This window comes from Trachurus trachurus (genome assembly GCF_905171665.1).
Source record: "Trachurus trachurus genome assembly, chromosome: 6".
Lineage (NCBI taxonomy): Eukaryota > Metazoa > Chordata > Actinopteri > Carangiformes > Carangidae > Trachurus > Trachurus trachurus.
The window spans coordinates 32,422,298-32,437,721 of NC_139897.1; the positions used below are offsets into that span (position 1 = coordinate 32,422,298).

At 41.1% G+C, this 15,424-nt stretch overlaps 1 protein-coding gene across 1 annotated transcript in view; it reads right to left on the bottom strand.

The window, feature by feature from the left end:
* The window catches only part of aass (aminoadipate-semialdehyde synthase), a 39,726-nt gene extending 27,611 nt beyond the window's left edge, over nt 1-12,115 (bottom strand). Inside the window, exons 1-8 of the mRNA XM_083973878.1 lie at nt 11,954-12,115; nt 8,921-9,172; nt 6,174-6,350; nt 4,730-4,814; nt 4,345-4,412; nt 3,951-4,097; nt 2,484-2,562; nt 1,617-1,744 (exon numbers count right to left, since the gene is read on the bottom strand). Of these exons, the coding sequence (XP_083830004.1) occupies nt 1,617-1,744; nt 2,484-2,562; nt 3,951-4,097; nt 4,345-4,412; nt 4,730-4,814; nt 6,174-6,350; nt 8,921-9,154 (918 nt within the window). The 5' untranslated portion in view covers nt 9,155-9,172; nt 11,954-12,115. The remainder of the gene's footprint in view (nt 1-1,616; nt 1,745-2,483; nt 2,563-3,950; nt 4,098-4,344; nt 4,413-4,729; nt 4,815-6,173; nt 6,351-8,920; nt 9,173-11,953) is intronic.
* Between the last annotated feature and the right edge of the window lie 3,309 nt (nt 12,116-15,424).

Genomic DNA, 15,424 nt, shown 5'->3' on the forward strand with positions numbered 1-15,424 from the left:
CTTCCTTCCTTCCTTCCTTCCTTCCTTCCTTCCTTCCTCTTACAGGTCATTTATACACTGGTAACACTTCTTGCATCCTTTCAGGTCCCTCGTGTCCAAAAATGGACACACAAAAGAACTGCTATAAAATCATCATCAATATTTTTTTCTGATTTTCTTTTGCATAAATCTCTTAAACCACTTCAGCTCTGCTCAAAACTACCAAATGTTCATTAATTTTTGGGGATTTTAACCCTTTAAATTCCAGTTTAAAGACACACAAAATATGAGATTTTTTTTTTTTAATAAAGAAACTGTGTTCAAAGTTTAAAGAAAGCCATTAAAATAGTCTTGGAATTTAAAAAATACTTTCTTTTGTGTTTATTCTACACTAATTTGATGATTTTATATAAATACATTTTCGTTATAAGTTTCAGTCTTAATGAAATTCATTTGTTGATAAATTACGATCAATTACAGAAAATTGTGTGATTAATTAGTTACTGTTTTTTAATCGATTGAGAGCCCTACTTATTTACATTATTCACAAAGCACTAAGTGTCTTTTGTGTGCATTGTTTGCATTAACTTCCTTTACCAGGGTGTTTCAGTGATGAAATGCACGACTTGTTGTTTTTAGAGGTGGTAACAGACGTTTTAACGGTGTTATGTGTTAACAATAGAAGTGAACGTGCAGCTGCTGAGTCTCTGTTCAGCCATGTGACACTGGTACATGTGAACATGTAACAGTGTCACATGTTTCCATGTTTTCACGCCACGTGTTTAACTCTGCTGACTGAGACACCAAGACTGACGGCAGCAGGTGTGTGTGTGTGTGTGTGTGTGTATGCAGTGGTGTAGTCTAATGTTTTGTAGTGGGTAAACTGTTCATACTTGTATCACTGGTGGTTCGCAAACTTTTTTTACAACAAAATTGACACAAATTAGACCAAGGACCCCCATTGGACAAAATTTTGAAGCAAACACCAGAAATGTACGTTTAAATTAGGCGTACATTTTTGAAAGATTATAGAGAAATTTCTGGAAAAAAGTGGTACAATTTCTCCAAAAAAGTTGAAACATTTCTAGAAAAAAGTGGTAAGATTTCAAAAAAATAAACAAAAAAAAATTGAATATTTTTTTAGAAAAAAGTGGTTAAATTTCTATTAAAAAATAGTAAAAAAAAAAAAAAATTTAATTGAGAAAAAAAATAGTAAAATTTCTCAAAAGAATTCTGGAAAAAGTTGTAAGATTTCGCAAAAAAAAATTAGAAAAAATGTGGTAAAACTTCTCAAAAAAGTGGTAAAATTCTCAAAAAATATAGAAAAATGTGGCAAAATGTCTCTTTCTCAAAAAAAGGGGCAAAAAATAATACAAAAAGGGGTAAAAAAAAAAAAAAAGAAAAATTGAGAAGAAAAAAAAAAAAAATGAAAAAAGAAAAAGTCAAACAATAATTTAAAAAAGTGATAAAATATTGGGGAAAAAGAAAGTTAAGCATTTCAAGAAAAAGTTGGGGACCCCCTTGAACCCTGTGTGTGTGTGTGTGTGTGTGTGTGTGTGTGTGTGTGTGTGTGTGTGTGTGTGTGTGTGTGTGTGTGTGTGTGTGTGAGAGTGTGTGTGTGTGTGTGTGTGCCTCACGCTGGTCCTGAAGTGCGAGGTGTAGAGCTCCGGGTGGATCTCGTACTCCATGGGGTCGTAGATGCCGTCGCTCTTCCTCATCAGGTGATGATGACGACTCAGGACGGTGGCGTAGACTTTAGTCATGTCTGACGGGGAGACAGGTAAACAAGTAAAGACACAAACAAACAAACAACAACAACAAGTAAACTTCTCCTCCTCCTTTTCCTCCTCCTTTTCCTTCACCTTAAAGCGAACGGTGGAGCAGAGCCGTGAGCTGCTCAGAGCTACGCTACGGAGGCTCATGGGATTTCTTGGTTTCCCTCATCAAACTCATCAAATACACAATCCAACAACTCCACAACGCTCTGGTGGACAAGTTGTGAGCTGCACATTCACCACGCTATGAGATAATAACACAACGTTACCAGACAGAGTTGTTTTAGAGGGAAATACAGAGACTGTTGATGAAAAACTGTCCCTGAAGGCAACGTGCATCAGCGGTTTTGCATGAATTTCCCTCTAAAACAACTCTGTCTGGTAACGTTGTGTTATTATCTCATAGCGTGGTGAATGTGCAGGTCACAACTTGTCCACCAGAGCGTTGTGGAGTTGTTGGATTGTGTATTTGATGAGTTTGATGAGGGAAACCAAGAAATCCCATAATGAGCCTCAGTAACGTAGCTCTGAGCAGCTCACGGCTCTGCTCCGCCGTTCTAAAAACAGCTTGCACCGACAATTAAAGGTAACAAACCTACTGCTATGACTATAGGGGATTATGGCAATGGGCCAATTTGCCAAAATGTTGAACTATCCCTTTAAATGTGTGCTGCTGCAGTGCTGAGCTGAGCCAATCAGACGACAGACAGACGGACAGCGTCCACCTACCTCCAGACTCCGACACCTCCTTCAGCTCGTGAGGTTCCACGTACTCCACAGGAAGTTCGTTGATGATGTCCTGAGCTCCCTGAAGGAGGAGGAGAGGAGGAGACCATAGATATAAAAACGTAGATGCTGCGTTCCATACTGCCGAACAGCGCCACCATGCGTCTGCTGGCCGCCATTTTGTGCAGGGCTGAAGTACTAAAGGACTGACGTTCTAAACGCTGTAACCATGGTTGTAACCCCGGATTTTGATTAAAGCAGATATCAGCTTCACGGCCGTTTCGGCTAATGCTGCGTTCAAGGCAGGCTTTTGAAACCGTAAGTTACAGCTTCAAGTCACAACTACGACTTGGTAGCGTTCCAGGTAACCCGTAGCTCGTGTTTTTACCATCCTGTTGTCTGTGAAAGTTCCCTATAACGGCCACTCGTAACTTCCGACCCGTGAACTCGTACCAGATCGAACTGGTATGACTTCACAGGAAGGAAAAACACAAAGTACGAGTTTCTTTGAACGCACCATGAGTTAGCAGCCCCCGCCCTTGTCAGGCATCAATTGGTCCTCGTGCTACGTCACCACATTCACGCGCATCCCTTGGCTGCACACACAGCCCTTCATGCCGTTCTCTCTCCTCATTGGATAACACTTGTATCCCACAAGGAAAATTTTCTCCTCGGGTTACAGCAGAGCAGAGTGACGGAGAGACTCGTGTTTAGGCTGAAATACTTCATGTAAGTGATTGCTGACGGAAAATAGGACTATTTAGGACTTATATTAACAAAAACATTCCACTGATATCTGCTTTAAATCTATTCACAGGCGTCATTTACGCTGGGGACGTCAAGAACAATTTGGTCCCCCATCAAATTAACTACATTATCCTAGAAGCAGCTGCAACAGTGTGAGCTTCCTATATGCCAGACTCGCAACAATGTAGCTTCAATTAAGTAGTTCTCAGACTCTTTCTGTCATCTCCCACTTTAGAGAAAGAGGGAATTTCAAGACGCACCGGGGGAAAGGAGGGGGTCGATTGAACGATAAGACAGCAGCCAACAGATATATGCTTAATGTTTGGGTGCAACAAAGCCCCTGTTAACAAAATCAACATCTAATCTGTCCCTTCAAAATAAAGTTAGTGACGTGTCTGTTTGGAGCAGCTGCTGACAGATGTGCAGCTGACAGTGACAGTTTCCTCATCACTAAACCTGAGCCACCATCCGATCCTTCCTCCCTCACGTCGTGACGACGGGACAAAGTCTTTTATCCTTTTATTCCTCATATAAATGAATATTATATACAAAATAAAAAGGAAAAAACACAGACGTGATCCCACGCTGCCGATTCTCTAATGCTCTGGTCCTACACAATATGACGTATCGCCAGATATAGAACGCTGCATCTACGTTTCTATATCTATGGGTGAGACACTGAGGACAAACCGACTTGTTCTGGTCCAGGTTGTGTGTCGTTACCTTGGAGACGTTGCCGGTGCCGGTGAAGCAGAACGTGACGGGTCCGATGGACTTGGGCATCTGTCCGGTGGAGATCTCATACCCACAATCCCTCACTGCCTGGATCGCCTGGCTGACGTTCCTGTAGTTATGAGCCATGCCGATGTGCTGAGAGGAGGAGGAAGGAGGAGGAGGAGGAGGAGGAGGAGGAGGAGGAGGAGGAGGAGGAGGAGGAGGAAGAGGAGGAGGAAGGAGAAGATGAGGAATAAGAGGAGGGGGGAGGAGGAGGAGGAGGAGGAGGAGGAGGAGGAGGAGGAGGAGGAGGAGGAGAAATAAAACAAGATCAAAATAAACCACTAAAGCCACAGAATCTACTTGTTTCTATACTTGTTTCTATTGTAGTGAGCTTCCTCACCATGAAGGGCGTGTGGTGTCCCAGAGCCAGGAAGCGCAGCCCGAGGCCGTGGAGGATGTTGATCATTCCTACAAAACACACACTCACATTAATAAAACCTGAAATCACCACATGATGAATAATAACTTCTGACTTCAATGTCACAAAACTAATAAAACGACCAGAAGAACAAAAATAATCACGAGTGCATTATAAAAACCTCAGTTAAACCACTAAAAGGTCAAAATAAAATCTAATTAAATAAATGAAAACCTCAATAAAAAATGGCACAATTTCAAAAACCCCAAAATCTAAAAAACTGTCACACCTACATCGCCATGACAACAGAGGCCGATCCAGATGTTCACAAACAAACAGAAGGGTGTGTTTATTTCTCAGATCGTACCTGCGACGCCGGCCCACTGGCCGAACGCCACGATGCGGTAGCCGTTAGGGTCGACCATCTTCTCGTAGTCGATCAGACGAACTTCCTGAAGGACGAAGAGAAAATGGTTAAAAGTTTTTTTAAAAAACAACATCAACAAAAAAAAAACAAAGATCAAATCACAGGTTGAAACCAATTTTAAAATAAACATAAATATTCACATTATTGTTTTGTTTTTTGCAGCTTCAGCTTCAATCTGATCCTTAATGACATCATCATAGTATTTAAATAGTTATTATAGATCAGTAATGACAGGGTGTAGCACTTTCCTTTGGTATATTTTAATGATGGAGGTATATTATTATTATAAAACGGAAAGCTGAAATCCAGCAATCTGATTAGTTGTTAACTGTGATATAATGAGCGAATCTCCTTGTTGTTTACAACTACTAAAACCAGCACGTAATTTTAATGAGATCAATAGTAACAAACGAGTTTAGCTAGTTTTTCACGCCCTATCACCGTTTAGACAAATCTGAAATGATTGAAGAAACATTACTATTTCTGTGTGTGTGTTTTGTGTTGCTATGTGTTGTATTTATTCAGTTTGGGGGAATCACGGTGTCTAGAAAGCATCAGTGGCTCAGCTGACAGGGACAGCTAACAGTAGCTAAGCTAACGGCGGCAGCTAAGCTAACGGCAGTAGCTAAGCTAACAGCAGGACGTCAGCTGTTAAAACCCTCCCGTTGTGGGACACGACATGAAACTACTCCAGTTAGCTCAGTCATGTTGGAACTCAGATATCCGCTGGAGAAAATATTTTTTCATGGACCGTTTATTGAGTCACTGAGTTATTAAAGTTAAACAGGTAGCTAACAGTTAGCCCGGCTAATCTATGATAACCATGACTAATTACAAAAATGTGCACATGTAAATAGTAATGTTTGTCCAATCATTGGTTTTATAGACTTTACAAACATCAGATTAGTCTAAACGGTGATATAGTGACATGAAAAATGAGATATAGTGAAACTCTCGTCCGTCACTATTGTTCTCATGCTGGTTTTCTATCCGGAAGTAACTTTGTAAACAACAAGGAGAGTCTAAGCGGAAGCAGAAAGTAACGCTCGCCATGGGACCTCAATTCGGAAAAAATCTCCATGTAAGTGAACAGGAGTCTAAATTTTATTTTGTGATCCGATTGAATTGTGTCATGAGAAAAATATATGACCAAGAAATCAGCTCTGCAACCACTCAAGTTGCCGTGGTAACCTCTGAGCCTCAGGCCTCTGATATCTCTGCTGTTCATCTACTGCTGAGCCCCGGCGTCTACCATACATTTAGATCATGTGTCTGTCTGATCAGCTCTGTCTTTTTTTTTTTTGAACTTTTTATTTGATCAGCTCTGTCTTGACCTTAATTTTATGGGTTTGATTCCCATGCCCCCCCCCCCCCCCCCCCTCACCTTCTTGAGCAGGTCCTCCAGCAGCCCCATGTTGGCCTCCTGAGCCTTGATGGTGTGGGAGAAGAAGGCGTACGTCTTCTTGGGGATGACCTTCTCCTCCGGCGGCCGCTTCACGCCGATGATCAGAGACGCCTCCGAGACGTCCTCCTGCACCACGGCACCGGCCCGCATGTAGTACTGACAACACACACACACACACACACACACACACACACACACGGTGAAATGTTTCTCCATATACACAAACGAATTCCAATTAGATCTGGAAAAGTTTTGTTTGTTTAAGTAAGTGGATGATATGGCCCTGGTTGCCTTATTAAAGAAGGGGGAAACGAAGTATATAGAGTGTGTATGTGTCATCTCTCCAGAAGTGGTGCAATGAAAGCTCCTTAGAGATCAATGTAACAAAAACACAAGAACTTGTCTTTCAAAGATTCAAAGATTCACAGATTCAAAAAGTTTATTGCCATGTCAACAAGTAGAAACAAGTTGATAGGAATGTGTCTTGGTTTTTGCTCTCACAGAGAAACAACACAATACAATACTCCCACCACATACACCACAATAAATACGTAGTACACACATGAAATCATGAAAAAGACCCTGTGCAGCCCCTTATAATTAATTCAAAGGAGGTTAAATCGAAAGCAACTGGACTTAGTTATTTGTCTAGGACAAATAACTAAGTCCAGTTGCTTTCGATTTAACCTCCTTTGAATTACTATGACCTGGACAAATGAGAATATGCACCGGCTCCTTATAATTAAGGAACAAATTGTAGAGGTAGTAAACAATTTCAAATATTTAGGTACATATATAGTATATTGATTGCAACCTAAATTTAAATGACTATATTTTTAAAACCTGTAATCCACGTCTCCACCTACTACACAAGCGCAACTCCTTTAGAGTGATAAGCATATTATGGAAACAGTTTCTAAGAACCTGATAAGAGGGCATCTTAACTTTTAACATGGCAATGTGGTACGGTAATCTAAACATAATAGGAAGAAGCAGCTGCAGAGAATATAAGCCTAGCCTCAAAAATCATAGGGACGAGACAGAAACAATTAAGTTGTATGTGTACGAGGAGGAAGTGCTTAGGAAAAAAACTGTCAAAATAGCAAACGATCCCTCTCATCCAGTCAATAGGGAGTTTGAACTTCTTCCCTCTGGTAGACGACGTTACAAAGTACCAAGGGCATTGTTCCGAAAAAAATTAAATAAGTCTATATTTTAAGCTTGTTTGTAGCGGAAGGGACCCAGTGTCTCAGTTCACTGCTCTTCCTGTTTCCGGCGGAACAATTTCTCATTTCGGGGCTTCAATACAAGAGGGACATTACATACGAGCAGCATGGAGGTATTTGGATGTTTTTTGGTGTGTCTTTTTGTTACGAAGACAGTTGGTATCCATTTGCAACCGTTATATGGACATGCACTGCTACGCCGAGACCCCCTGTAACTCAGAGAAGCCACGGAGGACTCTGAAACTTCTCCCAGCCCTTAGTCCACATGAGGGTTTGATTGATTGATTGATTGATTGATTGATATCTTTATTTCGATCATGTAAACGACAATGTAAAAAAATAAATAAATAAAATAAGTAGTAAGTAAACAAACACCTTGTGTGAATTATTCAATGTACCTCTGGAGAATCATTTCTTTATGTCTCTTTTTAAACATGATTACACTCTAAATGTTTTTGATTTCAGTACTCATATTATTCCACAGTTTTACTCCACAAATGGTGATACAGAAACTTTTCTTTGTTGTGCGAGCTCTACCAACCTTTAGATTTGATTTCTCTCTTAAATCATAACCTTGCTCTCTTTCGTGAAACATTCTCTGAATGTTTCTTGGTAGCAGATAGTTCCTTGCTTTACATAATACTCGGGCTGTTTTATGCTCCACCAAATCAAACAATTTTAGAGTTTTAGATTTCCAAAATAAGTCATTGGTGTGTGCCCCATAATCAACCCTGTGAATAATTCTCATTGCTCTTTTTTGCAGTATGAAAAGTGGCTGAAGTGCAGTTTTGTATGTGTTTCCCCATGTCACTCAGTAGATAATGAGTGAAATTTTAATTTTGGGTGAACTATCCCCTTAAAGCAGAAGTAAGTGATCCGGTCGTTTTCGCTAATGCTGCGTTCCAGGCAGGCTTTTGAAATCATAAATTACAGCTTCAAGTCACAACTTACGACTTTGTAGCGTTCCAGGCAACCCACTCGTGTTTTTCCGACCTGTTTTACCGGTGAAAGTCACTATAACGGCCACTCGTAACTTCTGACCCGTGAACTCGTACCAGTACGTCTTTTTGTACAGTCTATGTACCAGATCGAACTGGTACGACTTCACAGGTCGGAAAAAAACGAGTTTCCTTGAACGCACCATAACAGTCCTCGTCCCTACGTCGCCACATTCACGGCGTTCCTTGGCTGCACACACAGCCCTGCATGCCGTTCTCTCTCCTCATTGGATAAAAACTGTAGGATACGATAAATGTTTTCTCCTCGGCTCAGAGCAGAGCAGAGGGACTGAGAGACCCGTGTTTCAGACCAAACACTCTATGTAAGTGATTGCTGTCGGAAGATATAACTATTTAAGACTTATATTAACACAAATATATCACTTACTTCTGCTTTAACTAACATACAACACAACACACGGCTGTAGCGGCGGTGTGTGTGTGTGTGTGTGTGTGTGTGTGTGTGTGTGTGTGTGTGTGTGTAGCGTCACCGTGCTCTCACCTTCTCGTGTATGGCTCTGCGGTTGGACGGCTGCACCAGCACCTTGACGCCGGCGTTGGTCAGCTCCTTGACGTGTCGCGGGGCCAGCGGCGCCCTCCTCTCCCAGGGGTTCACGTCCTCGCGCCGGATCGCCATGACGGCCTTGTGGTGGTGCTCGTGGCGACGCTGGCCGGCGGCGGCGACGCAGCTCCGCGTCCGGCTCCTGTTGCCGTGGCGACTGAGGAGTCTGAACATGGCGGCACCCACCCCCCTCTGCTCAGGAGGGACAAGGACAAGAACTGAAGACACGTCGACCTTTGACCTTCGACAATAGGAACAACCGTACTCGCTCTGCACTCGCCACCGAGTCAATCATCATCAGAACCGACAGGTCAGAGGTCAAGTTCAGTTTGCTGCTGGGAGAGCGACGCTCACACACACACACACACACACACACACACACACACATACACACAGGTGGTGTCGACAGAACCAGACAGACGTGTGAGGCAAAGTTCAGGAAAAAAACACATTTGCACGATTTTATGGTTCAGAGCTCCAGACTCAGCATAACTTAAAATTGAAAGGGATAGTTCAACATTTTTGGCAAATTGGCCCATTGCCATAATCCCTATAGTCGTAGCAGTAGGTTCGTTACCTTTAATTGTCGGTGCAAGCTATTTTTAGAACGGCGGAGCAGAGCCGTGAGCTGCACGGTATTTCCACGTTCTCTTCATCAAACTAAATACACAATCCAACAACTCCACAACGCTCTGGTGGACAAGTTGTGACCTGCACATTCACCACGCTATGAGATAATAACACAACGTTACCACACAGAGTTGTTTTAGAGGGAAATTCATGCAAAACCGCTGATGCGCGTTGCCTTCAGGGACAGTTTTTCATCAAGCAGTCTCTGTATTTACGCGTTGTGTTATTATCTCATAGCGTGGTGAATGTGCAGGTCACAACTTGTCCACCAGAGCGTTGTGGAGTTGTTGGATTGTGTATTTGATGAGTTTTATGAGGGAAACCAAGAAATCCCATAATAAGCCTCCGTAGCGTAGCTCTGAGCAGCTCACGGCTCTGCTTCGCCGTTCTAAAAACAGCTTGTACTGACAATTAAAGGTAACTAACCTACTGCTATGACTATAGGGATTATGGCAATGGGCCATTTGCCAAAATGTTGAACTATCCCTTTATAGTGTCTGAAATTTCATCAGAGTCTGGAGCCCTGTGGCTGCTCGACATCATCAGAGAAAGAACAACATTCGAAACAACTAAAAACATGGTTCAGTAAAAACCACTTTGGTAAAACAAATAGCAGTTTACAACATTTATCGTCTGATAAATGAACTTTATCATTTCACCAGGTTCTACTGGTGCAACCACTGTGTGATGTGATGTAATTTATTTGTATTATACTTGATATTTGTGGACCATGATGCAACTACTACTACTACTACTGCAACTACTACAGATGGATATTAACTATTAACAACTAATTCTTGTGTATGTTCATGAATATGCAGAGTCCCATTAGAAATAAAACAAGTAAATGAAATGAATGTATATGGAGAGAGAAAAAAGTTAACACAAAACACAAGCTAATCCATAACTATATTAGATCTGACTGTGAGTTATTGATTAACAGATCAAACCCAGGTCAGGTGAGTGTGTGTTGTAATTATGTGTTGAAACTAAAGAGATGCTGGCTGGTTTTTCCACTGTTAGTACAGATGTATTCATAGTTTATCTTACATATAGTTTAAACACACACATTAAGCATTAATCTGACACCCTGTGATTAGCTTGCGAGCCCTCAGGCTAATCAATCACAGGTTAAAGCAGAAGTGAGTGGTCCGGTCGTTTTCGCTAATGCTGCGTTCCAGGCAGGCTTTTGAAATCGTAAATTACAGCTTCAAGTCACAACTTACGACTTTGTAGCGTTCCAGGCAACCCACTCGTGTTTTTCCAACCTGTTTTACCGGTGAAAGTCACTATAACGGCCACTCGTAACATCCGACCGGTGAACTCGTACCAGATCGAACTGGTACCACTTCACGGTCGGAAAAATACGAGTTTCCTTGAACGCACCATAACAGTCCTCGTCCCTACGTCACCACATTCACGGCGTCCCTTGGCTGCACACACAGCCCTGCATGCCGTTCTCTCTCCTCATTGGATAAAAACTGTAGGATACGATAAATGTTTTCTCTTCGGCTCAGAGCAGAGCAGAGGGACTGAGAGACCCGTGTTTCAGTCCAAACACTCTATGTAAGTGATTGCTGTCGGAAGATATAACTATTTAAGACTTATATTAACACAAATATATCACTTACTTCTGCTTTAACAAACAGACACTTCACTAAACTTTCTCCAATAAAAACTGTGACTCAGCTCTAAGTTTCACTTTGATAAACTGCAACCTGTATATTAATATGTTTGACATTAGTACGGAAGCCGATAAGCACATTAGATCTAACTGTGAGTTATTGATTAACAGATTAAACCCAGGTCAGGTGAGTCTGTGTTGTAATTCTGTGTTTAAAGAGATGCTGGATGGTTTTTCCACTGGTAGTACAGATGTATTCATAGTTTATATTATACATACAGTATATATAGTTTAAACACACACATAAGCCTGTCTGACACCCTGTGATTAGCTAACAGATAAACAGACACTTCACTAAACTCTTCACTAAACTTTCTCCAATAAAAACTGTGACTCAGCTCTAAGTTTCACTTTGATAAACTGCAACCTGCTTATTAATATGTTTGACATTAGTACGGAAGCCGATAAGCACAGATAAATAAACGCCACTTCTACAAACTACATCATCATCATCTCCAGTTGTTGTTGTTGTGAGGTCAGAGTTGAACCTATAATTAGCTCCAATGCTAACCCTGCAGCTCGTGCAGCCTCCTCACCTCAGTCAAAACCACCACATGTTTCTGTTCCGGGGTGCACGCGCTGTCAAGCCAACACACACACACCTACATACGCGTGCGCTCGTTATAAAAGTGTGTAACCAGGGGCGACGGGCGGCTCACCTGTATGTTTAGTGACCGGGTTGAGTTCACCACCGACCGGACAGACCGACACCGGAGAGAGAGAGAGAGAGAGTCACCCAGAGGTGAAGCGAGACGCGCGACGAGACGACCGACCTGCGACTCCTGTGTCCTGTCCGCGCGCGGTGCGGTCCGCTAATCCACTTCCGCCCGGAACTTCAAAATAAAACTTCCCTACATAAATAGTCCGGGAGCCATGGGGTTGAACCTTGTTTCGTCTGATAAAGTTTTTTTCTTTGCTGTTTCTTGTAGCTGGGGGGGTTCCTCTTCAAAATCCAAGAGGGTGCCCGGTGATATCCCTTGAGCATTTTTAAATATTAACCCCTTAATGCCCAAAGAATTGAATAAAAATGTGCAATAACTTGTGCAATAACTTTAAAAAAAAATTAAAAGTAAGTACAAACATACACTCTTGGGCAGCTATAAAGAACTTGACTTACTCTTTTTATTTATAATCATGGTCTTATTTCATATTAAAGCAATATATTTTTAATCTTCTGAATTGTATGGAACTACAGATGTACTGTATGACATGAATCACAATGTAAGGGGGGGCTGAACTTGATAAGCTTTGCTTCCTTCAGCCCCTTCTCAAACTTGCACAGTATCATTATTGTTTTGTTTCTTGTTACATAGATTGTTTGTCTTTTGATGTGCTTGTTTGAGACAAATAAAAATCAAATCAAATCAAAGCGCCAAAATCCCAGTAAAAATATTGTAAGCCCCGATTTAGTTACTACAAATAGTCATGAGTGTATGATATTTGGCAGGGAGTATCATGAAACATAATCAGCTTCCGCCCGGAACTTCAAAATAAAACTTCCCTACATTCTGTACTACCAGTGGAAAAACCACCCAGCATCTCTTTCAACACATACTTACAACACGCACTCACCTGACCTGGGTTTAATCTGTTAATCAATAACTCACAGTCAGATCTAATATAGTTATGGATTAGCTTGTGTTTTGTGTTAACTTTTTTCTCTCTCCATATACATTCATTTCATTTACTTGTTTTATTTCTAATGGGACTCTGCATATTCATGAACATACACTATAATTAGTTGTTAATAGCTAATATCCATCTGTAGTACAGTAGTTGCATCATGGTCCACAAATATCAAGTATAATACAAATACCTTACATCACATCACACAGTGGTTGCACCAGTAGAACCTGGTGAAATGTTAAAGTTCATTTATCAGACGATAAATGTTGTAAAGTGCTATTTGTTTTACCAAAGTGGTTTTTACTGAACCATGTTTTTAGTTGTTTCGAATGTCATTCTTTCTCTGATGATGTTGAGCAGCCACAGGGCTCCAGACTCTGACCCTAACTTTGTCATGTTTTGCCCCTAAAATTTCAGACACTATAAAGGGATAGTTCAACATTTTGGCACATTGGCCCATTGCCATAATCCCTATAGTCATAGCAGTAGGTTCGTTACCTTTAATTATGGTGCAAGCTATTTTTAGAACGAAGATCTTCATTCATTTCTTTATTTCAGACCCAAGGGGATCCATATCGCCATAAAAGCACAATAAAATAATAATAATGATGATTTAATAACAAAAAAACAGAATAAGAGTAAAAAAGAGAAAAGAAAAACAGAAAATACAAAGTACAGAGCCTTCCCCACTTCCTACACTGCTTAAGATAATTAGTTTAAATGTTCAAGTGGTTAATTTCACAGAGAAGAGTCGCATTATTGAACAGTATGGGGGTAAATGACAGTTACTGTCATCTGACTGTGGAAATTGCCATATTGTTGTTGTTGTTGTTGTTCTTACATGAAATTATAATTTTTATTATAGTAGTGTTTGTATTGAAGGATAAATAAATGTCCTCTAATGAATAAAGCATATTTTCTTTCTTTCTTTATTTCTTCTTCTTCTTTAAGCACTTTGTGATTTTTATCTGTGAAAAGTGCTAGATAAATAAAGATTACTTACTTACTTTCCTTTTCTGCCATACTTACACACTTTGCTCTCTTCCACTATTCCTTCTTTCCTTTATGTCTTTTTTCTTCCTTCCATCCTTTCTCCTTCCTTCCCTCTCTTATATATCATTTATTTTATTTCTGTATTTTCTTTCTTCCTCTTTCCTTCCTTTCTTCAATTTCCTCCTTTCATAACAGCCAAAAGTTTACCGTACTGTTATAAGAAACTGGATACAGAGATGAAGTCTAGTTGCTAACCGCTAGCTTCTCTAGTTGTAGCAACGTTAGCAATGACCTCACCATAACAAAGAGAGCAGTCTATTTCTCCTCAAACCGCGATCCAAAAGCCACTTATAGCCACAAATAATGCTCAGAACACAGTACCAGCTCTATTTCCTTCAGCTTGTCTTCAGTAAACTCAGTCTCAAACTGATAGTGGCGCCCATCGAAATGAAACCAGTCGTTGTTGAGAACTCAGCTGTGTTGTCCCTGCTGTGATGTCTGCTGGTTGTAGCCATGGTTACAGGTAGTAGCTGGTGTGGAGCCGATTACAATACCGAGTGAAGTAGAGTCCCGCAGCTCAAGGATGGAAATCAAATGTGTGTGTATTATTACTCCATATAATGCAGCCAAAGTTCCTACGTGTCTTGCCTATCAGTTTATAAAAGTTATTATCGAGTGTTCACAGGGAAATTAACAGAATTGGGCATTTGCGGGAGAAAATCACGTAAACGAGCGCGAGATTAGACGCGACGTGACGTCACACGCGAGATCAGGACGACGTTTGTTGCCGGAAGAGACTGTCTGTAACATAGTGAAGAAGGGACAACACGGCTGAGTTTGCAGTTTGAGAACAACAACGACTGGTTTCATTTGGATGGGCGCCGAGTAAGTTTGAGACTGAGTTTACTGAAGACAAGCTGAAGGAAATGGAGGAGAAAAGTGAAAGAGGGAGAGCTACCGGTGGAGTCTAAATGCTGGTGAAGTGGTCAGTGTGGTCATTGCCTGTCGGTGGCCGCTGAAACCAGATGTTTGTGCTACCAGTCGGCCTCGGACGTGTGTTGTCAGCGCCTGGACTCTATGCTGGACGCGGAAAGTTGCTGCATAACGTAGGCTATAATAACTGGAGGAGAGTGGGTGAGTTGTTTTGGTCTCTTTTCAATATAAACCAGGCAAAGCTAACAGATGTTTGATGCCTCGTATTATGGGATGGTGGCGGCTGGTGACTGAAAAAATTAGGGAGGACAGGAGGAACACCAGTCCACGGCCTCATTTTATTTTATAGCACTACTTCTCCCTGCTTTATTATATTCAATGAAAATTAAACAGTAAAACAATGTCTTACAAGATTTCTTAAAAACAACATAATTTTATTAAATCTTACTGTTTCCAGATTAACACAGGCCTAATGAAAAAGACAGAGCCATGATCTTGGATGTGGGATGTAAAAAAAAAAAAAAAAGCAGGCCAGTGTTCAACACCTGTAAATGCCACAGTGGGGATTTACACCCTCT